Source organism: Rana temporaria, chromosome 5 (assembly GCF_905171775.1).
Source record: "Rana temporaria chromosome 5, aRanTem1.1, whole genome shotgun sequence".
NCBI lineage: Eukaryota > Metazoa > Chordata > Amphibia > Anura > Ranidae > Rana > Rana temporaria.
The window spans coordinates 35,826,119-35,853,257 of record NC_053493.1 but is presented as its reverse complement, the minus strand read 5'-3'; the positions used below and the strand labels follow the sequence as shown (position 1 = coordinate 35,853,257).

The 27,139-nt window shown below is 43.6% G+C and overlaps 1 protein-coding gene across 4 annotated transcripts in view; it reads left to right on the top strand.

The window, feature by feature from the left end:
* Positions 1 to 27,139, top strand: part of CDK14 (cyclin dependent kinase 14) — a 601,685-nt gene that overhangs the window by 140,577 nt on the left and 433,969 nt on the right. For 3 of the 4 annotated variants that reach the window (XM_040352389.1, XM_040352388.1, XM_040352391.1), the window contains one exon: positions 17,403 to 17,648. In XM_040352389.1, the coding sequence (XP_040208323.1) occupies positions 17,403 to 17,648 (246 nt within the window). The remainder of the gene's footprint in view (positions 1 to 17,402; positions 17,649 to 27,139) is intronic. The other variant, XM_040352390.1, reaches the window with a different exon arrangement.

The window sequence follows — 27,139 nt, the reverse complement described above, 5'->3', positions numbered from 1 at the left end:
CGGACAAAACTTCAAAGTACGAGCACACATGCTGAGAAGCAATGCTAACCATAAGACAACATTAGCAGAAGTTGCCCAAAGGGTGGGGCCAAAGAGCTGAAAAAAACACGTGGTTTTGTGTTTGTTGGCCGACAATTCTTTGCTATTTATATGCAATACAAGTTCACGGCCAATGCCCTTCGAACAAAAGTCCTACTCTTTTTGTCCGTTGAAAATAACTGATCGTGTACCAGGCTTAACAAGTGCAGAAGGGTGGAGGAGGAGCAGGGGCGTGCTTTGTCATTCTAGGTTAAAGGGCTGTGTGTTTCTATTGATGCACACAGTGTAGGGAGAGACCACTCCAGTTCCTGCATTCAAAGGTGACTTGATAGGGTGGCCAGTTCATTCCAATGCGCAGGACGGTTTGGGATCTCCAAATACAGCGCCCCCCACCCGCCCCAAAGACGCTGTGAAAAGACACACTACAATGAACGAGGGGGAAGTTTTCAGGCGCTTAGCAGAGGCTATTTTTAGTGCTAAAGCATCTAAAAAAAAACACCCCAGTGTGAAAGGGGTCTTAATCAAATGGAATGAAATGAATTTCGGATTCATTTGTTTTGTTATGATTTGGAGATTCTGATGGATCCGCCTCCATTCCAAAGCAAACACAATAAATCGGAATTGTCTTCTTTACCTTTTATACCTTACTGTATTTATTGTAATATATGTTTTTACTTCATATGTATGGCATTTTTTAGAATAATGAAAAATGTTAATGCAACATAAAAACAAAATGGATCTGAATGAATTTGGATCATTCGGCATGTCATTACATTATTTCAGGGGCTTCAAAAGTTAAAATATTACTAAAGTCTTTATTTTTTTCTATAAATATAACAAACATGTTATACTTGCCTGATCTGTTGCAGTGGTTTTGTACAGAGCAGCCCGGATCCTCCTCTTCTCGGGTCCCTTTTCGGTGCTCCTGGCCCCTCCTTCCTGTTAAGTGCCTCCATAGCAAGCAGCTTGCTGTGGGAGCACTTGAGTTGAGCCGCAGCTCCCTGTGTCCTTTCAGACACGAAGCCGCAGCTCGGCCCCGTCCCCTCTTTCTCCTCATTGGCCAACTGCCTTTGATCCACAGCAGCAGGAGCCAATGACGCCACTGCGGTGTCTTGGCCAATCAGGAGGGAGCGTCCCGGATGGCCGAGGCACTTGTGGACATTGTTGGATTGAGATGGGGCTCGGGTAAGTATTGGGGGAGGCTGCTGCACACAGAAGGCTTTTTTATATTAATACTGTACATAGAATGCATTAAGATAAAAAACCTTCTGCCTTTACAAACACTTTAACAAAAGGTCCAAATGAAACAAATTAATTGTTTCGTTATAATTTATTTTGGATTCATTGAAATTCGTTACGACGAAGATTTTGTCTGAATTTGGATCTCCTGAATTGCACATGCCTACTTGCAAATTTGTTGTAAAACTAAGCCCAAAGCCGCCCTAGGTGTCCGATTCTCATGTCTTGTCTTGGTGAATAATTTAAAACGGACCACAGCTTCACTTTTAACCACTTAAGGACCGCCTCCTGCGCATATACGTCGGCAGAATGGCACGGCTGGGCACAAGCACGTACCTGTACGTCCTCTTTTAAGTGCCCAGCCGCGGGTCGCGGGCGCTCGCCCGCAACCCAGTCCTAAGCTCCGTGACCGCGGATCCGATCGCCGCTGGAGCTAAAGAACGAGGAGAGCTGTGTGTAAACACAGCTTCCCCGTTCTTCACTGTGGCGCTGTCATTGATTGATTGTGTTTCCCTAAATCAGGGAACACACAATGACGTCACACGTCCAGCCCCGCCCCCCTACAGTTAGAAACACATATGAGGTCACACATAACCCCTTCAGTGCCCCCTAGTGGTTAACTCCCAAACTGCAATTGTCATTTTCACAGTAAACGATGCATTTATATAGCATTTTTTGACGTGAAAATTACAATTGTCCCAAAAATGTGTCAAAATTGTCCGATGTGTCCGCCATAATGTCGCGGTCACGAAAAAAATCGCTAGTAGTAAAAAAAAAATGTATTAATAATAAAAAAGCAATAAAACTATCCCCTATTTTGTAAACACTATGGGCAGATTCTCAAAGGACTTACGACGGCGTAGCGCCATGTACGCCGTCGTAAGTCCGAATGAGAGCTGTCGTATCTATGCGGCTGATTCTTAGAATCAGTTACGCATAGATTCGGCTAAGTTACGAGCGGCGTAAGTCTCTTACACCGTCGTATCTTGGGGTGCATATAATTACGCTGGCCGCTAGGTGGCGCTTCCGTAGATTTCCGTGTTGAATATGCTAATGAGCTAGATACGCCGATTCACGAACGTACGTGCGCCCGGCGTAGCAAGATACGTTGTTTACGTAAGACATATGCTGGCGTAAAGTTACCCCTCATAAAGCAGGGGTAAGTCATGTTGGGTATGGACGTCGGAACAGCGTCGTGTTTTACGTCGTTTGCGTAAGTCGTCCGTGAATGGGGCTGGACGTAAGTTACATTCACGTCGACTAGGCATTGAGCGGGCGTAATTTTATTTGAAAATTCGACGTGATACGGAGCATGCGCCATTCGAAAAAAGCGTAATTTTTGTGGGGTCATGATTAGTTTACATAAAACACGCGCCCCTGTTCCTCATTTGATTTAGGCGCGCTTACGCCGGCACATTTAAGCTACGCCGCCGTAACTTTAGACGCAAGTGCTTTGTGAATACAGCACTTGCCTCTCTAAGTTGTGGCGGCGTAGCCTAACTACAATACAGTACGCCCGCCTACATTTACGCCGCTGACTGTGAATCTGGCCCTATAAATTTTGCGCAAATCAATCGATAAACGCTTATTGCGTGTTTTTTTTTATTTTTTTTTTTTTACCAAAAATATATAGAAGAATACGTTTTCGGCCTAAACTGAGGGAAAAAAAGTTTTTTTTATATATTTTTGGGGGCTATTTATTATAGCAAAAAGGAAAAAATATTGCATTTTTTTCAAAACGTTTTGCTCTATTTTTGATTATAGCGCAAAAAAAAAAAAACGCAGAGGTGATCAAATACCACCAAAAGAAAGCTCTATTTGTGGGGAAAAAAAGGACGATGATTTTGTTTGGGAGCCACGTCACACGACCGCGCAATTGTCAGTTAAAACGACGCAGTGCCGAATCGCAAAAACTGGCCAGGTCCTTTACCTGCATTTTGGTCTGGGTCTTAAGTGGTTAAACAAAACTGTACCAAGTTTGATGATTTTGACTGCTGATACTCAAAATGTAGTATGAATGTTTTGTTTCTGAAATTGTATCTTTATTGTCTTTATTGTGAGGCAGAGGACCTCAAACTCTTGAGTATTTTCTTCTAGATTTCTGCGCCTATTTTGTCTTCACTGGAAAACTCGGAGACGTTGACAGATTGGCTGTAGCTGTTCATGTAATTAATAATTGCTGTGCCCAGCATAGTAATGGAACACGGGGGCTGAACCATTCCAGGTCCAGCTAGCAGTGATTGAAATGAGCCGGGAACTAATCAATTGCTTCGATTGAATATGCTTTCCCCATGAAAGAGCCAGGAAAATGCGCACACACAGCCGCTACACTCCATGTTGTGTCAATTCCTATTCATCCTGCACAATTACTCATCATTTCTATTATGTATCATTCTATTCCAAGATTGCTTTTTATGCAGTCAAATCAAGTCTGCAGTGCTTTTTGCAGTGCATTTTTGATGCGTTTTTTATTTAATGCTTATTTTAAAAATGCACTTGCATGCTTTTCCACAGCGTGACAATTGAAGTCTATTGAACCAGAAATGCAATGTGTTGCGTGTAAAAAAAAAAAGAAAAAAAGACCCTTTCCAAAAACGCAGCGGCTGAAAAACATTTTTAGATATGAACGTGTTCAATAGGAATTCATGTTAAATGGACTCTAGTGCGTTTCTGCAAAACACAAAATGCACTAAAAACTGCATAGGTGTGCAGCGCTTACCCCTGAAGGAGCGGCTGATTCATTTGGGATCCGCAAATTAAGTTACCCTGACATGGCTCGAGGGGTGCAGTGGTAGAACAAATAGTGAGCGAAGGTCCAGACAGTGATTGAAGGGTTTTCAATGCTTTATTTCTAGGCCAACACGGCCAACATCAACATCATTTTGGAAGGACAAGGTTGATCAAAGGCTAGAAGGAGAGAACTTTGCAGTATCAGGCCTGGATATCAATAGAGTAGCCAGTACTACTCTGTCTAGTACCAACGTCTGTAACTTGTCGCCACTCTGCTTGGAGTGGGTAAATTGCCCCAGGACAGAACCCTATGATAGGCCTGGCAGCCGAAGTGTCACTCTGAACTGTCTGGGGGGAACAGGTCTGTCTCACAGACCCGGCTCTATGGCTTCGGCCACAGGCCGATTTTAATAAAGGACTTGGGTGAATAAAGAGCAACTCCTCCCAGTAGACTTTTTCTTAAACAGGCCTCCGGATGACAGCAAGCATACCTGTCAGTGGTCCGGACACCCGATCCCAGACTGGGATCTTCTCAATAGGTCCTGGAACCCAGCGAAGCACTGGGGTCCCCTTTCACCTCCTGATGAGGTTCAATGCAGCCTTGAGCCCTGGCCAGGTGGGCCGCGCTGGCGGGGTCCATGGATGCGCGTACCATGAAGGTGAGCACCGCACCTGGAACGGGGACCCCACAAAGACTTTGGAACACATGACACCTGTCCCAGATATACTCTCCCCCAGCATGCCTTGCGAGGGAAAAACTCCTCTAATTGGTTGCTGGGAAAGCTTGCTCTGCCAGAACCCCATCTAGCTCCAACTGCTGGCCAGGGATGGCACTGCATCCCTGGACCACAGACTGACCCAGTGGACAATTCTGGAATGACAGAGGTCCCGAAATTTGAACAAAAATTTGAACAAATCGTGAATGGGAGCAAGGTAACTCTCCCACTCCCCATTAACTTTGGCGTAGTGCCCATGCTGAAAGCAAGGGGGCGCTACAGGTGTGAACTAGGTCTAAGGTTGGATTCACACCTATGCATTCTTTGTGCTTTTCACATTTTGCAGTTTTGCACTACAGAACTTGTTCCATAGATAACCACGTTAAATGGACTGTAGTCCAAATCTGCAAAAAGCACTTAAAATGCGTAGGTGTGAATCCAGCCTAAGACCTATAAGAAGCCTGGGGCTGATGTCGATCACTCCACCAATACACTTTAGAACACTGCAGCCAGACTGGTAACAGGTAAAAAAACGTGGGAACCAATTTCCCTGGTCTTGAGGTCCCTCCACTGGCTAGCCGTAAAGGATCGGGTGAAATTCAAGACCATCTGCCTCACGCACAAGGAAACGCTCCTCAATACTTAAGCGAGAAAATACCCTACGTCACCAATCGCGTCCTCTGGTCAACTAACCAAAACCTCCTCCAAATCCACAAATCCCGCTACATATCTAAGGGAGAACGTAGATTTGCAGTCCAAGGACCTCAGCTCTGGAATGCTCTACCCACAACCATCTGCATGGAAGAAAACCATCAGGCTTTTAGGGAAAAAAATAAAGACCCACCTCTTCTGAAGGATCAGGACGACACTGGATGCAAAGGGCCTTGAGGCCATTCAGTTCGCATTTGTAGCGCTATACAAGTTACTCACTCACTCACCAATAGCCAAATGTTACTTTTGGGTGGACAAACCATTTGAAAGTTAAATTCCAGTTTTGTTGGAATTAAAGCAGAGTTCCACCCAAAAATGGACCTTCCCCTTTTCGGAATCCTCCCCCCTGTAATACAGGTATTTTTCTCCCACTTTCGGGCATAGATACCCGAGCCACCCGCGTGCATCTACGCCACTTCCTTCGCCCCCCCCTCGCTATCTTCTGGGAGACAGACGGGTCCCAGAAGCCAGCAGGGACCAGTGGGATCGCGCAGCGCGAGTTGCACATGCACAGTAGGGAACCAGGAAGTGAAGCTGCAAGGCTTCACTTCCTGATTCCCTTACCGAAGAAGGTGGCCACAGCACCCGTGAGCTCGGCTTTGGGTGCCAACATCGCGGGCGCCCTGGTAAGTGTCCTTTAAGTCAGCCGCTGCAGAATTTGTAGCTGCTGACTTTAAAAAAAAACGGTGGAACTCCGCTTTAAACATCTATGACTGCAACTCTTCACCTTGCTGGGATTTTATCTATCATTAGTGAAGATTCTTACCTTCTGTTCTGTAGACCCAGAGAGCCGATTGCGAAGTGGAAGGGTCTGCCTACAATAGTCACTTTATCAGTCTTATTGTCGTAATAGAAAACATTGCGCCACTACCCTTATTGTGTATACTGATAGAGCCCCAACAGTGACTGTCCATTTGTCCCAAAATCCAACGTTAAAAGGAATTCATGTTACTAAACTCACAACAGTAAAATCGGTCTGTATATGCAGTAAAGCATGCTTGTTATACTCACGCTGGAACCTAAGGGGTTAATCCTCTGCATTGTGTAAAAAGACTGTTTTGATCCTGTCTTCTCTGATCCTCCCCTTGTTCCACTGTCCCCCATCTATCTGATAAGACCGAGCCTTTGAAGTCACTCTGCACATGCTCAATCTGGTGTGTATTGCTAGAGTTTTTATTTTTTGAGAGGGTACATGTGATCAGCACAGGGCCAATCAGCACTGTCCACACAGAGGGTCAGGGGTTCTTCAGCCTCATAGGACAGTCAGAGTAGAATGAAAACTCCTCCTGCAAGCTTTAACCAGACACTGATGGAAGTCACAAGACTGCTATATACTTCTGATAAGCAGTATTTATCAGTTATATTTACTGAAATAATTGCATTTCCATGTTCTGTGTACTGTGGGAGACCAGATATAGTGAATGCAGAGTCCTGGGTGCAGAAACACTTTAAGTACTTTTGAATGACATTCAGAGTCATCAAATGTACCGAAACTGTTCGCATGAACGTTCATTTTAGAATCTACCAGTGTGCTTTATACTTGGACCGACCACCAGCAATATCAGGCATACCCTTAATTAATATGCACACAGCACGCTCATTGTAGCCTCCACTGCCTGGACATTATCCAAATTGTATTATACCTCCCAGAAGCCGAGCCACCTCGCTCTCATTGTACGGGACATCCGTCTTTGGAAAGCTCTCGGTGCTGATGCAAGGCAGGCACTCTGTAGAGATGATATAATTCAATCTGTGCAGCCTATTAGATTAAGTGCGTTTTAGCCTTGGCGTTGCTGGTGTAGTATTGCTTTATAAAATGCTTTGTCCTGCCTGGATGTTTTATTCTCCAGACTTTGGTAGCGAGGAGGAGATTCAAGTTATTATTATTGGTCTAAGTAATGGGGAGGATGTAATGTGGCTGTATTGGCCTCCCTGTATCGCAAAACTGCGGTGGATGTGTGTCCCTTTGTAGTAGGATTTTGCATTAGGTGCCCAAACGTAGAGTCCTCTCCACCAGAGGCAGAACTAGAACCTTCAGGGCTCTGGTGCAAGAAACCATGAAGGGCCCCCCTGGCCCCTGACCAGGGCCCTTCCCACTGATCCCAGGGCCCTTTTACTCCCATTGTGGGACCCTTTTATTACAGTCCCCCGTGGGCCATCTTCCTGCCTTCTTGGGGACCCCCCCCCATGGTGGTGGGACGTCGGAGCTCAGTCACAAGTCAATGTGCATTCTCAGACCACACATCGGCGGTGCCACTAATAATGTCTCGCATGCGCGTGTGCAGGATGACATCAACCCCCACTGCCCAATTAGGAGGTCAAAACCCTGACACCCAGAAATAGCCTGGGGAGAAGATGACAGCGGCTAGCGAGGAAAGGAAGGTGGATTCTATTAGCAGGTTATTGAATAATTATGCGCTGGAAGTTTGTTGTATTTAGCAGAACACCTTTACTTTTATGGAGGATATCTGTATTGTGGAACAGGAAAAGGGAACATACAAGAACATGGTCAGGAAAGACAAACCACTTCCTCTCAGTGCATTACCATAGATACACACTATAATACTGCAGTGCCACCTGCTGGATAGATAGCTATAATGCATACAGTATTGTCAGTTTATTAACAACCTGTTCTTTCAACAGATTTGAGTATTTTGGGGAGTTTAGCTCCATGTTAAACAGCTAAATAGGCCTATAGCATGCAATGCTGCTGCATTCAGATCCATAAAAAACCCCAAGTTAATCGCAGCACGTTGTAGGCCCTTGTGAGCCCTCCATAGTTCTGTATGGTGTCTGTACTGATCGGTGTCGCAGTGAAGCCGGAGTCTTAGGGCAGGGCCCTTGTTTAGTGCCAGAGCAGCCCGATGATTCATCGCCGAGCTGTAAGATGCTGCGCTGGGCCATATCCGAGCGAATGGACGCCAGCAGAAATGCGTAATATTTTAATTTTCTGCTGTCAAAATAATAATGATTACATAAGGGTGAGTACATGCACTTTATTACCATATTCTAATTTCGTTCACATTTCTGCTTGGTGCTGAAAACATTTACTAATGGGGCCATCTGTTTCTGAGATGGCTTTCTGGAACACGGGTAAATGGATTAGCAGCATTAGATTTAGACATCCATTCCCTCCAGTTAATGTTAGAAGTTTTTTTTTTTTTTACACTTTGGATATTTCACCCGGCCGCAATATTTTGATAGGTGCCGAGATTGCCAAAAGTTTTAACCAATTAGGGGAAAATGGTGTTACGGCATTGCAGGGGTTTTATTATGGCATGTCTTCCACCTATAAATGCTACATATGCTTGAAAAGAGTGTTGTAAAGGATGAGCAGGGCCGTGCTGGGCTTGAATGCTTCTTGAGATGGCCATTTTAATGCCCCCCTATCCCCGGTCATAAAACACTGGTGTCATTGGTTGGTATGATTTAAAAATGTAGGCATGAAACCGGACACTAGCAGGCGTTCCGCAGTACTGCCTCCTTATATTATGTAGTTGACAGCAGCAGTCAGTCCATAAGGGGCGCAGGGGCGCTGCCCCCCTAATCTCCATGCGCCGCCCCCTAATCTGCATGCGGGGGGCGCCGGACGCATAGGTTTCTGTGACTTTTTTTTTTTTTTTTTTTCACTGCGCCCCAAGCCCATCCACTTGTGACATTTATCAATATTCAATATTGTCTTCCGGCTTCTTCTGGCCAATCAGGACAGGAGGCGGGTCTTAAGACTGGTTTGGCCTGGTGGGGAATCGGGGAAGCCGCAAACCTGGATGGAGTTTGTTTGTCCCCACCCCCCATTTTTAGTTTTAGGGGAAGGAATGGTTCCTCATCGTTTGTGTCAGTGGAAGGAATAGTGCCCCATTACTGGTGTCGGTGGAAGGAACGGTCCCTCATCGTTGGTGCCAGTGGGAGGAACAGTGGCCCATCGTTGGTGCCAGTGGGAGGAATCGTGCCATTGTTGGTGTCAGGGGGATGAACAGTGCCATTGTTGGTGTCAGGGGGTGGAACAGTGCCCCATCATTGGTGTGTCACTGGGACGACTAGTACCCCATCATTGGTGTATCACTGGGATGACTTGTGCCCCTTCATTGTGAAGAAATAATTCCGGACAGCTGCACTTCCAATAATCTTTTTATTACTGAAGCTTCATATAAAAAGTGGGTGACAGATGGAGTAGGGGACAGAGGTAGACGTGTTTCCCGCAAATGTCAGTGCTTAGTCGTTACCACCCTAGTGCCCCATCATTGGTGTCACTGGGGGGGACTAGTGCCCCATCATTGGTGTATCAATCCCTTTATTGGTTGCCAGTAAAAGACAGAACCACTTTCAAGGCACTCTGCCTAATGAATAAGTGTATTCAAGGCAACACCCCCCAATATCAATGCCAAAAAATAAAAGCCCATAACCCCAATCGCGTTCTGCGATCCACCAATCAAAACCTACTCCAGATACCCAAAGCCAGATACAAGTCCAAATGAGATCGAAGATTTGCAGTCCAGGGACCTCGCCTGTGGAATGCACTACCAACCACCATCCGACTGGAGTCGGACCACTTGGCCTTCAGGAGAAAGATTAAAACCCATCTCTTCTGAGGTCAGGGGGTTCCTTACCCATGAAATGGATACAGCGCCCAGAGGCGATTCAGTTCGCATGTGTTGCGCTTTACAAGTTTCTCACTCACTCATCACTGAGAGGACTAGTGCCACATCATTGGTGTTAGTCGGAGAAATAGGGTGGTAGGAACTATGGCCCACTGTTGCTGACATTGGGGAGAATAATGCCCCAACTTCTTGAATCTGGCCTCCCAAGGGCCAGATAAAAGCAAAGGGTCACATCCGGCCCCCGGGCTGCAGTTTGGAGACCACTGCTACAGTGTCATTTGAGTGACAGCTCCGAGTCTGTTTGGACTGCTGGCATCACATTTTAAGATGGCGTCACCCAGCAGCAGTCTCATGGCTTTTGGATGTCTACACAAGAGGATTTTGTATCCTGCATAAAATGTAATAATAAAGAGTTTTGTTGAATTGGATGGTGTGGCTGTATGTTTGTTTGCAGTTGTTTGTTTGCTTTGTGGTTTAGTGAGATTTCTGCTTAGCGGTGATATGATCACGGACGCTGCAGCACTGACACCAGGGCTGAGGTTTGTTTGCTATGACTGTTGTGGGACTAAATCTACAGAAGCTGCTGGTGAAATGTAATTACAGTGATACGGCCTATACGAGAAAGTCAAACAAAGCAATATATTGGCACTTGTATCATGAAGTGCGCAACGCTATGACAGCAGTCCGCTAGATGTTTAACGAACGATCAGAGGACATAGAAGAGCCTCAGACACAGGTTGTACTTAACACTCATTTCACCGCTCAATAGCTATTCTTCTGCTCTTTGCACCTGGACTGTGGCTGGGTCTCTGCTCGGATTATCGATTTCCAGTAACGTGAAACATTTGTTCTGCAAAACAGCCTTTCAGAGGCTTCTGACTTCTTGGAGAAACGTATTATTGTGCCAACTGTCAGACTAAGTCGTCTTCAATTTTTCTCTACCAATGCATCTGATCTGAGCATCAATATGGAAGATCCCTGTAACTGACACCTGGACAATTTGTAACGTATTGCTTATGCACCTATTTATTTTTAATTTTTTTGGTTTATCTAGAAAAATAAAAATTATGAGACTTGAACCTGATTGGTGACTTTAGGGAAATACAGCCAAAGTGGAACTCCAGCCAAAAGAAGAACAGTAAGAACCTCTGTCAGGTGTTTTTTTTTTCCCCTTTTTTTATAAAGCGGGGAAAAAAGGGTCCTAAGATGGCATAGGCTACTGCTCAGGACAGTGTGGAGGTCTAGGAACCTCTGATGACTAGGGTGGAGGTCTAGGCGCCTCTGATGACTAGGGTGGAGGTCTAGGCGCCTCTGATGACTAGGGTGGAGGTCTAGGCGCCTCTGATGACTAGGGTGGAGGTCTAGGCGCCTCTGATGACTAGGGTGGAGGTCTAGGCGCCTCTGATGACTAGGGTGGAGGTCTTGGCGCCTCTGATGACTAGGGTGGAGGTCTTGGCGCCTCTGATGACTAGGGTGGAGGTCTTGGCGCCTCTGATGACTAGGGTGGAGGTCTTGGCGCCTCTGATGACTAGGGTGGAGGTCTTGGCGCCTCTGATGACTAGGGTGGAGGTCTTGGCGCCTCTGATGACTAGGGTGGAGGTCTAGGAACCTCTGATGACTAGGGTGGAGGTCTTGGCGCCTCTGATGACAAGGGTAGAGGTCTAGCAGCCTCTGATGACAAGGGTAGAGGTCTAGCAGCCTCTGATGACAAGGGTAGAGGTCTAGCAGCCTCTGATGACAAGGGTAGAGGTCAGGGAACTCTTCATGTGGTGCTCGTTCCTGAGATGAGATATATGGGATGTGTAATGTGCGTAGAGCAGTGCACATTACTATTAATAGCCTAACTCTGGGACGAGAGAGTAGGTGGATATGTTCTTATATACAATGGGGCCATGGAGAACAAACATAGCCACCCTCTATCAGAAAGTTGGATCAGAGCAGCAGGGAAAACAAAACAGGATTTGGAAGAGGCTGTGTGCAATACAAAGTACTTTTTCTCACAAATACATACTTGAAACAAATATATGTGTCGCTTTAAATGCTTGCTCTTGTCCAGCATACCTATAAAATACAGTATTACTTGCTTTATTCCTCACACCTTGATCATGATGTTGCTACCCCTGTTCTCCACCTCGTCCAATCATAGAATGCCTTGTATTTATTAAATAAAAAGTTGAAGGCTTTCAGTGAATGGTGGAGTGCTGAGTTAGCGACCCCCCTGTGGTCACTCTTCAGAAACCAAGCTGAACCAATTAAACGTTGCAATAAATAACATACCTGGATGAACCAGGCTTGATGGTCTTCGCATAGGCGGAGCCCTCCCCTCCTAACTTTTTAGTCATTACTAGCTAGGCATCATTTCACAGCTGCATTAGTGCTAGACGGGGGTTGGGCATAGGGGTTCTTGTGTGAAAGATTTATCCTACCGGGTCATAGGGATTTATACTTGAACGATTCCACGTACTATTATAGAACAACATTTTTTTGTGTTACTGAAGCATTGCAAAGCCAATGCCTGTTCTGTACCGTAGAAGTGAACAGTCTATTATAGGTATCAAATTCAGACTGCGCTTGCATTTCTTTAGATGTGGGCAGCAGCATTTTGGCAGAGGCCCTGGCAACTTCCAAAGCTTGCCAAACGCCTCAATTTAGGTCAATGACTGCATTCCCAAAATGCATCTTAGATGTGTGTAAAGCATTCCACTTTTGCTTTTTAAAATTAATTATTTTGTTTTATAGCAGTAGGAACATTGTACGCATGAAGTCGAAATATTACAGAAAAGAAGATCGTCATAGGGTTTTTTAGCTTAACACATTGAGCACAAAAAATAAAGATTCTCTAGTAATCAATTTGTTAAAAATCTTATTCCACGACTTGAAGTTTACAACTTTCAATGATGCTGGCTCCCGGTCTCTCAGTGCTGCTTCTGTAAACTTCTGATCTTTACCAATTGCCGCCAGTGTGCCCCACCCATTGCCACCAGTGTGCCCCACCAATTGCCACCAGTGTGCCCCACCAATTGCCGCCAGTGTGCCCCACCAATTGCCGCCAGTGTCCCCCCTGCCCGGCACTTACCTGTCTTGGGTCAGCGCATTCTTCCACACTCCCTCTGAGTCCTCGATGTCTTCTCCCGTCTTCTGCTATGATATAGGTGTTCAATCACAGCACCTGTCGCTTCAGCCAATCAGGTGACAGGTAACCAGACCCGGTGCACCTGATTGGCTGAGAGGCGGGTCAGTGTTAGGGAAGCGATTTATTCGCTTCCCTAACACAGCACTGTGTAAACAGCGAACGCACAGCGTTGCGCCCGCTTTTTACCAATTTGGAAGTCTAATGGAGCCCAAAGTTTTAATCAGGACGCCTATTAGAGCCGACGGCTCTAATCGGACACTTTCAAAAACGTCCCCACCGCTTTAATTCAGATGCCCGGCACCCGACAAGGGGCCGGACACCTGAATAGGGGGCGGCGACAATAGATCGATTCATGCATTGCACGAATCTATCTATTGAAGATTGACGGGTGCAGGAGAGAGGGGGCGGCGTTCCTGCGCCCTCTATGGATGCACTGCCACTGCATCCTAGGCTACATAGCTGTGTGTTTCTATTGATGCACACAGTATTGGGGGCACAATTCTTATACCTTCATGCAAGGGTGGCTCCATAGAACGCTGCAAGAGGAAGGAGCCACCATAAACGGGAAACCTGGGGCATTGGTCATGGCACCAGTTTAGGCTGGAACATGGACATAGGTTAGAGATGAAGTTGCATACTTAGCAGGTGATTAAATCATCTGCTAATGCTGCGTACACACGACCGTTTTTCATGATGAGAAAAATAAAAAAAATTAAATTGGTCATTAAAACGGTCGTGTGTGGGCTTCAGAGCATTTTTCACGACGCGAAAAATGGGCATTAAAAATGTAGAACATACTATTTTTTCTCCGCGTTTTTTTACGTCGTCGTTTTTCACGTCGTGAAAAATGTTCGTGTGTAGGCTTTAACGAAGGGGAAAAAACGTGCATGCTCAGAAGCAAGTTATGAGGAGGGAAAATTGCATAATCAAGTCCAAAGGGTGGCGCCATTCGAATGGAACTTCCCCTTTATAGTGCCGTCGTACGTGTTGTAGGTCACCGCGCTTTGCTCGAGCATTTTTTTTTTCACGATCGTGTGTGGGCAAGGCAGGCTTGACAAGAATGACGTGTGTACGCGGCATAAGAGTTCTTAAAAACTGAGCATTTGGTATAACTTTACTAACATTACTAAAAGGTCTGTAATTTTTTTATGGAGTCAAAAAGAAAACTTTGTTGGGAAAATAAAAGTAGAATATTTCTCACGAGGCAGGAGTTCATATGTATGATGTTGGTGTTGATGTATTTTTAGCCATGGATTCCAGACCTTTTTGGAAAGCCTCCAATGTATCATTTAAAAAAGATTTATCATTTTCTTGATCATTATCCAATTTTATTTTGAAACAAAAAAAAAATGAAAATATTATTCGGCTCAACAAGGTGAAAGCCTTAAGCGGACTATATGCTGTTGGAATTTGGGCCGGTTTTGGAATGATCTTTAGCACTTTCATTAGTCACTGTACTGCACTTCCCGAGCATGATATGAAAGAACACATCTCCATCATCCCTTTTTAGTAAGGCCATTCTCAATTAGGAACCCTAGGGTTCCTCCAAAGTTTGCTGAGGGTTCTTTGAGCTGTGGCTAATTGACCTCCCATTTGATGGTACTTTCATAGTTCCAGGTCCATCGCCATTTGACAGAATCGGCAGCATGACACGAACAAGCTTTTTAGCCGACGGTGGCCTTTTTTCCTGCTGACCACCAATATAACGGCCATGTCTCTAATCACCATTGATGGACTAATCTTAGCAGGGGTTCCTTGATTATCTGAAAATGGTTCCAAGAGTTCCTATGAGGTAAAAATGCTGCTTTAGAGTGTAATCAAGCAACTGATCAGCAGATTACACCGCTAAAGTCTGTACCACCATATGGTCAGCAGGAATGCACATATAAATGGACTTTGGGGATGTGTTCTTTCATATGGTACCCTCGGCAGGGTGGTGTGATGTTTACAGGAGCCTGATGACCTTTACTACTAAATTTCAATCTTGCTATGAAGTAAATCCCTGGAGACCGATTCAGTGATGGCATCACTGAGACTGAATGAGGTATTTCTTGAAAATGAAATTAATTGGTTGAAAATTTTTAATTTTATCTTGATTGCATGTCAGCTTTTGCTTACTTTCCCCATATACAAGTCAAAGACTCTTCACTGTGTATTTGTAAAAATAATTTTTTTTTTGCATGGCAGACGTTTGACACAGACAAATCTGTGATCTTGTATGGCTCCCACCCCAGCCTGGCCTTTGTTTTATCCCCAAGAAGATGATTCATACACTTCCATCAGGACCCCAGGGACAATATTGTCACAGTCACCGTAACCCCCCTAGGGATAATGCCTGGAGACAGCACTTCCTTTTCAGACATTGCTTAAAAGAAAGGTTAAAGCTGAACTCCAAGCAAAAATAAGACATTCTGTACTTAAGCACAGCTCTGTATTCATTCATAAATCATTAAAGGTATGTTTTTAAATTTAGCTAGTGTAAGTACCTGAGTATCAGCCGCTTGCAATCATCTTTGATGCAGAACTCCAGACTTGGAGACCATGTGCTCCATGGACTTGGAACTGTAACCACAGGACACTGTTCACTTTGTCCCTGCTTCTGCTGGAAACTTCTTCTGCTGGATAAGATCCAGACTGCTCCAGACTATTTATGTGCTCTGTAGCCACCTACTGGGCACACCACCCATAAATATTCAGACTGCGCATTTGACCTGCTCCACTATGTTCTGGAGATTTCCAGAAAGCAGGGAAAAGCAATAGAAACTGCAGCCAGTGAGAGCCCAATTAGTCCAAAGCAATTAGCAACTGCTCCACTGATTACAGAAGAGAAAATGACTTGACCTAGCATCCTAGCACCTAACTAGGAGGGTGCCACACCAAGAAGTATGGTTAGATCTTTTTGCATATTTTAGTATATGTCTGGCTACAGGAAGAGTTATCCATATTAATGTAAATGTAACCATATGGCTTTATACTGTGCCATGTGTATAACATATTTTACCGCTTGCCTTATAATGAAAATTTAAATATTTTAAATGTGAAAATAACCTCTCTTAAACGTTAGTTTTTGAGTGTTAAATTAAAAAACTTGGGGAGGGGTATTTTGGCATCTTTCCCTTGGGTATGATGGCACCTTGTCCTGGCTCTGTATAACAGGTTGGCAGAGAATTCGCAGCACTGGCGCTTAGAGCTTGTGTTGGGTGATGGTGATGTTTTCATGTTGGAGTTACAGCAGGTGGATGAGAGTCTTATGTTTCTGTTGAAAGGGATTGATTACTCGAGTCATTGTGGAGTCTTTGGCAAAGCTGGGACCTCGATGAGCACATGTAGACCTTCAGCTGAGCTGCCCAGAACCTCTCCTCCTGGATAAGACCCAGGCTGCCCCTAACTATTTATGTGCTCTGCAGCCACCTACTGGGCACACCTCCCCAGGCATTGGCTGAGACTCCATAAATATTCAGGCTGCTCATTTTGCCTGCTCCACTCCTGTGTTCTGGATCCTTCCAGAAAGAAGGGAGAAACAATCAAAACTACAGCCCATGAGATCCTAATCAGTCCAAAACCATCAGCACTAATTAGAGGAGCCAAAAAGGACTTGACTTGGCATCCAAACACCAAGAAGAATGATTGGATTGGTTGGACCTTTTTTGCATATTTTCCTCTTCTTCTTTTTTTTTTTTTTTTTTTTTTGGTATATGCATGCCTGGCTACAGGAATAGTTTTCCTTATTGCTGTAAATGTCGCCATAAATATGTACAGTATAGATCTTGTACGTCTCGTACAATATGTATGACAGTTCTTTTACTGTATGCCTTTATAATGAAACTAAAAATATTTTAAATGTAAAAATAAACTTTTTTAGTTAGTTTTTGAGTGTTAAATTTAATAAAACTTGGGGGAGAGTTGTGTGGGTATTTTGGCATCTTCCCATTGGGTATCAGAGCACCTTGTCTGGGCTCTGAGTCGCAGGTTGGCCGAGGGTTCTCAGTTCTGGCAGAGGTTGTATTAAGTGACCGCAGTGTTTTCATGTTTGAGTTACAACAGGTGGATAAAGGCTTCTTATGTTTCTGTTGAAAGGGATTGATTACTGGAGTCATTGCCGAGTCCTCGGCAAACAATGCATCCTGCTGAAAGGGCCATGTTCACCGAGGTGGTCTATCCTCTGGGATAAGACGTACGTGTGTTTATTGTTCACTCCGCTCAGTGTACTCATCTTTTCCTCTCCTCCCCTTGCAGATATGTGTCACGAAGATGTCTACACGCAACTTCCAGGGAATGGACTCGGTAATCAAACCATTGGACACCATCCCTGAGGACAAGAAAGTGCGTGTTCAGAGGACTCAGAGCAGCTTCGACCCCTTCGAAAAAGCAGCAAACCAGGTGAAGAGGGTGCACTCAGAAAACAATGCATGCATTAACTTTAAGAGCACATCCGTGGGGAAGGAGTCTCCCAAGGTCAGACGACATTCAAGCCCTAGCTCGGTAAGAACGCTGCACAGGGTTGGGAATCTGGTGGGAGCAGAATTGCCGTCGCAGACATCCACTCCCCCGGTGTTTGTGAAACAACTTTTATAGAGAGCAGCAATGCAACAAAATCTGCGACTTCTGTCTGACATCTGCTCCGCCTAAAACCAAGAGTTAAGTTATGGGTGGAGGGTGACCAGGGTGTGAAGGTGCTCTGCCGTCCCTGTTGTTGCTCATGCGATGTAAGACGTCTCTGCGAGAAAAAAAAAAACGCACTCTCAATTTTTAACCAACGCAATGTAATAGTATATAATTGATAGTTGTGTTTAAAGTATGTCTAAAGCCACATTTTATTTATATTTTTGCTTTTGACGGAATGTAAAAGGGTAGGAACCACTGTGTCTTTTTAGTGCATTTGTCTTTTCTAGGGAGATTTAATCTCTGTTGGTCCTGATGACTATTTTCACTGGAAAGTGGAGGAAAATCTAAATATTGAGCTTTCACCAGACTAGGAACAGAGTATAAATCTTCCAATGGAGGCACCTGTACAGTGAGAAGAGCGTGAGATTAACTCAATTTGGAGTCATTTCCTATCATTTCCTATTGCACCTACAGGACAGGAAAAGAGAGTCTATCTACCAAATGGGGTAAAGCAAGAAGGACCATTCCTGAAAGGGCCCACTGAATGGTGCTACATTTTTTTCCCCAAACTAGGTACATCCAGGCACACAGCAACAGTTACCCAGATCTTGTACTCAGGTCTGTACTCACAAGTCCCTGGGCAATGGGATGCCTCCCTCCTGTGTCAGGCAGACATTTTCATAGTGAACTCCGCAGGCTGGATCCTTGGTGAAATCCCCCTTTCTTTAGCTTCAGAGATAGAAGCTAGGCACCCAGCTCTAGTTTAGCTGGGACCTTGATGAGCTTTTGGCAAGTGTCAGCTGGCTTGCCTGGTGGGGCAGCAGCCCTCCGTCCTGGGAACTTCTTCTCCTCCTGGACAACAACAGGGCAGCTCCAGGCTTCAGACTCTTTATGCTCACTACCAGCTGCCATCTGGGCACTCTTTCCCAGGGATTCGCTGATTCTGCTGATTTGCTTTATCCAGCCCACTACATTCTAGAACCATCTGGAAGGCAGGGGAAGCAGTCAAACCCACAGCCAGTAAAACTCAGAGCAGCCCAAAGCAATCATACCCTGCTCCACTGATTACAGAGGAGTTGAACTAAATAATCCTTGCAGCCTACTGTAAACTAGGAGGGTGCTACATCACAAGTTTTAATTTCTGAACCCCAATAGAACCTGTAGCTCCTCTCCAAGCTCCCCTAATTCAGTCATCTGGTGAGGGTGCAGTTCCCACATAACTTGTTTTGCCTGATACGCAGAAGCGCGCACTGAAAGCCACTCAATTGCTAATGTCACAGGAAGGCTTCAACTCCCTCCCCTCCCGAACCACACCCCTAACACGTTTTACAAGTCATGGGCTTAATCGTAGAATGGGGATTTATAAAGTATTCTATATCCGTTAGAGTTGGTTCAGGAGGAGATGGAGCTGAAGCCTTCCTGTCACATTTCGCAATTGAGCGACTTTCGGTGTGCTGTAATTATTTTCTACTATATGGAAAACTAAAGTAAGCTTTTAGATATTTAAACCCAGTGTAGTAAGAATTACCCTGAGTACAGCAGAGGTCCGTAACCTACCAAGACTTGGCCGTCCACCTAAACGGACAGGCCGGGCAAGGAGAGCATTCATCAGAGAATCAGCCAAGAGGCCCATGGTAACTCAGGTGGGGGAATCTGTCCACAGGACAACTATTAGTCGTGCTCTCCACAAATCTGACCTTTATGGAAGAGTGGCAAGAAGAAAGCCATAGTTAAAAGAAAGCCATAAGAACTCCCGTTTGCGAGAAGCCATGTGGGGTCAATGCAAACGTGGAAGAAGGTGCTCTGGTCAGATGAGACCAAAATGTGACTTTTTGGCTGAAAAACAAAACACTGTGTGGTGGAAAACTTGTACTACACATCACACTGAGCACACGGTGGTGGCAGGATCATGTAGTGGGGGATGCTTTCCTTCAGCAGGGAAGCTGATCAGAGTTGATGGGAAGATGGATGGAGTCAAATACAGGGCAATCTTAGAAGAAAACCTGTTAGTCTGCAAAAGACTTTAGACTGGGGCGGAGGTTCACCTTTCAGCAGGACAACGACCCTAAACATACAGCCAGAGCTACAATGAAATGGTTTAGATCAAAGCATATTCATGTGTTAGAATGGCCCAGTCAAAGTACAGAACTAAATCCAATTGAGAATCTGTGGCAAGACATGAAAATTGCTGTTCACAGATGTTCTCTATCCAAGCTTGAGCTATTTTGCAAAGAATGGGCAAAAATGTCACTCTGTAGATGTGTAAAGCTGGTAGAGACATCCCCAAAAAAGACTTGCAGCTGTAATTGCACTGAAAGGAGGTTCTACAAAGTATTGACTCAGGGGGGCTGAATACAAATGTATCCCACACTTTTCACATTTGTAAAAAAAAAATGAAAAACCCATTTATAATTTTTCCTTCCTGAGGAAGTTACGAGGTACGTGACGTAACGTCGTAGGGAAATTGATCCCCTTGTGTTCCCATTACTCATTACATGGAACGTTCTAGAACTTTAGTCTCACTAATTTATTTATCTCATTGCAATATTGAACCATTTTTCACACTTGGCACTTTTTAAGTGTATTTTTGCACTTTTTGTCACTTTGCACTTTTTGCTATTTTTGCACATTGACACCATTTTATTGATCATATATTTGATGCTGTATTTATTCATTTGTGGATTAGTAAGTGTTTGCACATTTGCACCATATATGAGCCCATTGGAATTCATCGTACAGCACTTTGTCACTTTTTTGCAGTTTGCACATTTTTGTATTTCTTTAGTGCAAGATCACTTTTAAGAATTATTTATTTACGTGTACAGTGAACACCATTAGATATAGCAGCTTTCTATACTTATTCACTCATTAGTAGCGCGAAAGACACCACATCTTCACCCCCATTGGAAGGTTTTCTTTTCATCCATCTTATTGTGGATTATTTGATGGACCCTTGGATGGATTGGTTCTGGTGAGAACTAAAAATGTTGCTCTTTCCCTTACTTTCAGTCCTAATGTCAATGGTCCAAGGACATATCAAGCAGGTAAATCTCCCCATTGGGGAGACAGACCACAATAAAATCTCAACAGGGATGCTAACTCTTCCCTACTCTGTCTACAATGTAAAAAAAACTCTTGTCCTTTAGATACATTGCAAAAGATTTTAGTTTTCTCTCTTTGATTAATCCTACGGTGCTGATCTGTTTTAACAAACTCCCCTATTTATGCACCCAATAGAAATGTACCTTTACCCAGTCTATAAGGCAATTTCTTTGGGTTTGTAAGTGATAGAAGAGGAAATTGGACGCAGACAATATCGGGTAACCTCAAACATTGATTGTGGAACAGAGTTCATAGCACAGTGGGGGATACAATTTCTTGAAGCTGAATTTTCTATAGTCAATGCTACTCTGACAAAACTGTGCAATTTATGGACAATTTTCACACAATGCAAAGCTAAACTAGACCTCATTTAGAAAAATGTAAAAAGAATGTCAAATGAAAATCCATGATTTAATTGTACAATTTTTACATTTAAATTGCCTACCATCGAAGGATGGATGAAGACTATAGGATGAAACCATTTTTTTTCTTTTCTAAAAGGTAATGAGAGCGATATAAATCCATTTTTTTTTTAAATCATTGTAGATGAAGCCCATTATATATCAATCCTAACCCAGCTATCTTTTTTTTAGGGCCCGTGTCCTCGGCTGCATTCTTATATGCATCTGAAGTATGGAGGATCTAGATTACTTTTATAAAGCTGATAATATTTGGGTCTGAAATCCTGACGCATATATTTAGTGTTTTAAAATGAACAAAGTGTCTGCTAATACCCTTTAAAGTGTACTTGTAGTGATGTTGAAGTGACCAAACACTAACATCAGTTGCAGGGGGGCCCAGCATTTTTTTTAGGATACCTGGAAAGTCCCAAAACTTTAGGTGCTCCAAGATTTCAAATTTCAATTTTTTATTTTTTTTAACAAAAAATTTTTTTTTCCATAAAAACAAAAGCTACAAACTGTAAGCAGTGGATACGTATACAATATGTAAAAATCAAAGCAGATAGTACATACCAATGAGAATGACAATTCCCTCTAAGCAGTAAACAGAGAAGGGGGAGGGATAGGGTAAATACAAAGTTATCTAGTCGGCACCCCTCTTGTTGCATGCATACATACAAGGTTGTCACCAGCTCTGTATAGGAAGCATACATACAGTACAGACCAAAAGTTTGGACACACCTTCTCATTCAAAGAGTTTTCTCTATTTTCATGACTATGAAAATTGTAGATTCACACTGAAGGCATCAAAACTATGAATTAACACATGTGGAATTATACATAACAAAAAAGTGTGAAACAACTGAAAATATATTTCATATTCTAGGTTCTTCAAAGTAGCCACCTTTTGCAGCAGACACATCTCTAGAACTGTTAAGAGGAGACTGTGTGAATCAGGCCTTCATGGTAGAATATCTGCTAGGAAACCACTGCTAAAGAAAGGCAACAAGCAGAAGAGACTTGTTTGGGATAAAGAACACAAGGAATGGACATTAGACCAGTGGAAATCTGTGCTTTGGTCTGATGAGTCCAAACTTGAGATCTTTGGTTCCAACCCCCGTGTCTTTGTGTGACGCAGAAAAGGTGAACGGATGGACTCTACATGCCTGGTTCCCACCGTGAAGCATGGAGGAGGAGGTGTGATGGTGTGGGGGTGCTTTGCTGGTGACACTGTTGGGGATTTAAACAAAATTGAAGGCGTACTGAACCAGCATGGCTACCACAGCATCTTGCAGCGGCATGCTATTCCATGTGGTTTGCGTTTAGTTGGACCATCATTTATTTTTCAACAGGACAATGACCCCAAACACACCTCCAGGCTGTGTAAGGGCTATTTGACCAAGAAGGAGAGTGATGGGGTGCTGCGCCAGGTGACTACCTCTTGAAGCTCATCAAGAGAATGCCAAGAGTGTGCCAAGCAGTAATCAAAGCAAAAGGTGGCTACTTTGAAGAACCTAGAATATGAAATATATTTTTAGTTGTTTCAAACTTTTTTGTTCTGTATAATTCCACATGTGTTAATTCATAGTTTTGATGCCTTCAGTGTGAATCTACAATTTTCATAGACATGAAAATAAAGAAAACTCTTTGAATGAGAAGGTGTGTCCAAACTTTTGGTCTGTACTGTATATGTAAGACAATCTGGACAATGTATATCGGGTAGTGGGTGTATGAGGACTCTCCTCCGATAGGGGTTCATTGGTGGCCCAGAAGTGGGCTAGGAGACATCGGACACGTAGATCCGGGGGGGTGTTTATCTCAATCTATACCTCTACGAAGCACCACTCAGATTCTAAATATAGGTAACTCGTTTTGCCTGGCTGAGTAGTTCTTTAGCCGTTGTTTTTGTAGACTCCAATCCCTACTCCATAGGGAGCTGCTCCTCTGGAACCCATGGGTCCCATATTTTAGCAATTTTTTGGGGGACAGTCAGGTCCTAAGTAGGTCAATTTGTACAAAGGAAGGGCCTTATTTATGAGGGTTCTCCATTGCTGTACGGTCGGCGGGAAACACCCCTTCCATTGTAGCAGAATCGCCTTTCTGGCATAAAAAGCCACATAGAATACAAATCATTTTTTGGATTGGGGAGTCTCCAATGTATCCACAATCCCAAGCAGCAGTGGCATCGGGTCACATGGAACTTTGTTTGCTAACAGAATTAATAACATTGACTACTCCCCTCCAGAAAGTCTGTATAAGCTGGCATGACCAAACCACATGGAAGAAGGATCCCTCCTCCCAGGTACATTTGGGGCAAGCCGGGCTGCTGTTGGGATAGATTTCAAATTCCAATTTTAATGTGGAGGTCTATGCTGTGGCCTTCAACTTTCCATACTTTAGCAAAAAAGGTCAGTAAGACTGTCCATCACAGTGGGGTCATAGCGAGCTATGGGAGCGGCTTACCTGAAGTCGGCATTTTCATACTAGATCATTCTGAGTTCCAGGACTCCTGGAGAGCTTTAGAAAAAAGCATTAATTGCATAAAGTTGTCTGTAAGTTACTGTAAATTAAGAATGCTTTTAGTAATAGACGTTATTTGTTTTTTATTTTTTATTATTTTTTGTAAGGTTTTTTATTAAAGTGGATGTAAACCCTTATTTTTTTATTTTTTTTATGTCACAATGTAGAGTATAAGATTTCTCATCATCTGTGCCCAGTCTTGCGACAGAGTTAATCCAGCTCTGAGCAATCCTCTTTTATTGTTCAGTGAATTAAAACGGACTTACAGAGAAAAACCGTAGTCCGTTCCGCCCCCTTGCTGTGAAGTTTATTTACATATTTCATGCACTAGCCTGGAGACTGGCATTAATTTTTAATTCCCACTTCCACTCCTTTTCTGAAGTCATGTGGTTACTTTTCTGGATTTTGACTGGATGTTAGTGATCATAGCAGAATTTGGTGTAAGGAATACACAGGAAAAAATGCATGTTGACAAGGAGTGTAGAGGAGGGTGGGGGAGTCTACTGACATCACAACTCCACCCACCGAGCTCCAGACAACAGATCCACCCACAGAATCTGCAATTTTTCAGTTTTTATAACAGACAGAGGGGAGACATTTGACAGGTAAGGATACATGCAGGAGGCATCTATATCCTTATAGATCAGCACTATGGCAGTAGTTTAGAAAGGATGAGAGTGGCTTTACATCCACTTTAAGGGTATGAATAACCTAACAGAAGGTAGCATAGATGCGGGAGCAGCCGCTCTGATAAACAAACAAATGTAACAATATGTCTGTTCTAGATAAAATACATACTATGTAACGCAAAATGCAACATATGGTATTAAGCCATTGGTTAACTAGGGTTCAAAGCTTATGAAATGTTATGGGATGTAGTCAAAATTATGGTGGATTTTGCATCTAGATATTCGTCGTTGGTATCTGAGACAATGGAATAGGGGGTTAGGAGAAGTGATCTAATTGGGGGGGGGGGGGGGGGGGGGGTTGATCAGGTTATTTTTTTTTTTATTAATTAACAAAATGGAAAGTAAATGAACAGAAGAGGAATCCAAAGCAAATCAATATTTTGATGTGGCCACTTTTTGTCTAAAAAACAGCATCAGTTCTTCTAGGTACACCTACACAGAGATTTTAATGTAACTCTGCAGGTTGCTTGTTCCAAACATCTTGGAGAACAAAGCACAGATCTTCTGTGGATGTAGGCTGCCTCAAATTCTTTCGGTCTCTTCATGTAATGCCAGAATGACTCCACAATGGCTATGATCAGGGCTCTTTGGGGGCCAAACCATCACTCCCAGGACTCCTTGTTCTTTACAGTGAATATAGTTCTTAATGAAATTGGCTGTACCTTTGGGTTCATTGTCCTGCTGCAGAATTAATTTGGGGCCAATCACTCCCTGATGGAATGGCATAATAGATAAATATCGGCCTGTATTTCTCAGCATTGAGGACACCATTTATCCTGACAAAATCTCCAACTCCATTTGCACAAATGGAGCCTCAAACTTGCAAGGAACCTCTACAATGCTTCACTGTTGCCTGCAGACACTTATTATTGTACTGCTCTCCAGCCCTTTGGCCAAAAAAACTGCCTCCTGAATCAGCCAAATATTACAAATATTGACTGATCAGTCCGGAGCACCTGCTGCAATTTTTCTGCACTCCAGTTCCTATGCTTTTGTGCATAGTTGAGTCTTAGGCCGCGTACACACGATCATTTTTCGGCATGAAAAAAAACTACGTTTTTAAAAACGTCATTTAAAATGATCGTGTGTGGGCTTCACATCGTTTTTCGGCTTCTGAAAAACGACGACAAAAAAAAATTCGAACATCCTGCATTTTTTAACGTCGTTTTAAAAATGAAGTTTTTCGGGTTGTAAAAAATGATGGTGTGTGGGCTAAAACAACGTTTTAAACCCGCGCATGCCCAGAAGCAAGTTATGAAATGGGAGCGCTCATTCAGGTAAAATGGAGTAAGCACATTCATCACGTCGTAACAGACAAAGCGCAAATCGTCTTTTACTAACACGGAATCAGCTAAAGCAGCCCAAAGGCGAATAGAACTTCCCCTTTAGAGTGCCGTTGTACGTGTTGTACGTCACCGCGCTTTTTTCATAATTTTTTAAAAACAATGGTGTGTGGGCAACGTCGTTTTTAATGATGAAGTTGGAAAAACTTCGTTTTTTGGACATGCTGAAAAACGTTTTGTTTTTTTCATGCCGAAAAATGATCGTGTGTACGCGGCATTAGCCTTGTTTCCATATTCTATGGGATCGATTGCAAAAAATAAAATAAAAAATAGATTGTAATGGAAGTTTAGCCACCTTAGAAACCTGATAGGTGTACCTATCGCCCTTAGGTGACTTGAACAATATTGTTGTTTTTGTACATTTAATATACACTTTATGGTCAAATTTATTGGGACAAGCACATGAACTTTAATGGCACCCCAGTCTTGGTCCATAGGGTTCAATATTGAGTTGGCCCTCCCTTTACTTCAACTCTTCTGGGAAGACTGTCCACACCACTAGATTTAGGAGTGCGTCTATGGGAATGTTTGACCATTCTTCCAGAAGCGCATTTGTGAGGTCAGGCACTGATGTTGGACTGGCAGGCCTGGCTCGCAGTCTCCACTGTTATTCATTCCAAAGGTGTTCTATTGGGTTCAGGTCAGAACTCTGTGCAGGCCAGTCAAGTTATTATACCCCAAACTCGCTTATTCACACTATATTGCCAAAAGTATTGCGCCACCCCTCCAAATCATTTAGTGGAGGGGGAATTATGGTGTGGGGTTGTTTTTCAGGGGTTGGGCTTGGCCCTTTAGTGAAGGGAACTCTGAAGGCGTCAGAATACCAAGACATTTTGGACAATTTCATGTTCCCAACATTGTGGGAACAGTTTGGGGATGGTCCTTTCCTGTTCCTACATGACTGTGCACCAGTGCACAAAGCAAGGTTCATAAAGACATGGATGAGCGAGTTTGAGGTGGAGGAACTTGACAGGCCTGCACAGAGTCCTGACCTCAACCCAATAGAACACAAGTTTACATACCCTGGCAGAATTTGATTTCTTGGCCATTTTTTTTTTAGAGAATATGAATGATAACACAAAAACATTTTTCACTCATGGTTAGTGTTTGGCCTGGCCAGGGTATGTAAACTTATAAGCACAACTGTATGGGCTAAGTCTGGTAGTATGTTGGGAGATGTGAAGTCGAGCAGGGTGGCTTTTCAGGGTGGGGATGAGTTCACGTGTAAATATCCACACTTATAACAAGAAATGATTATAGTAGAGATTTGCCATTCATAAGGGTGTTAAAAACTAGCTGGTTTTATTGCACAT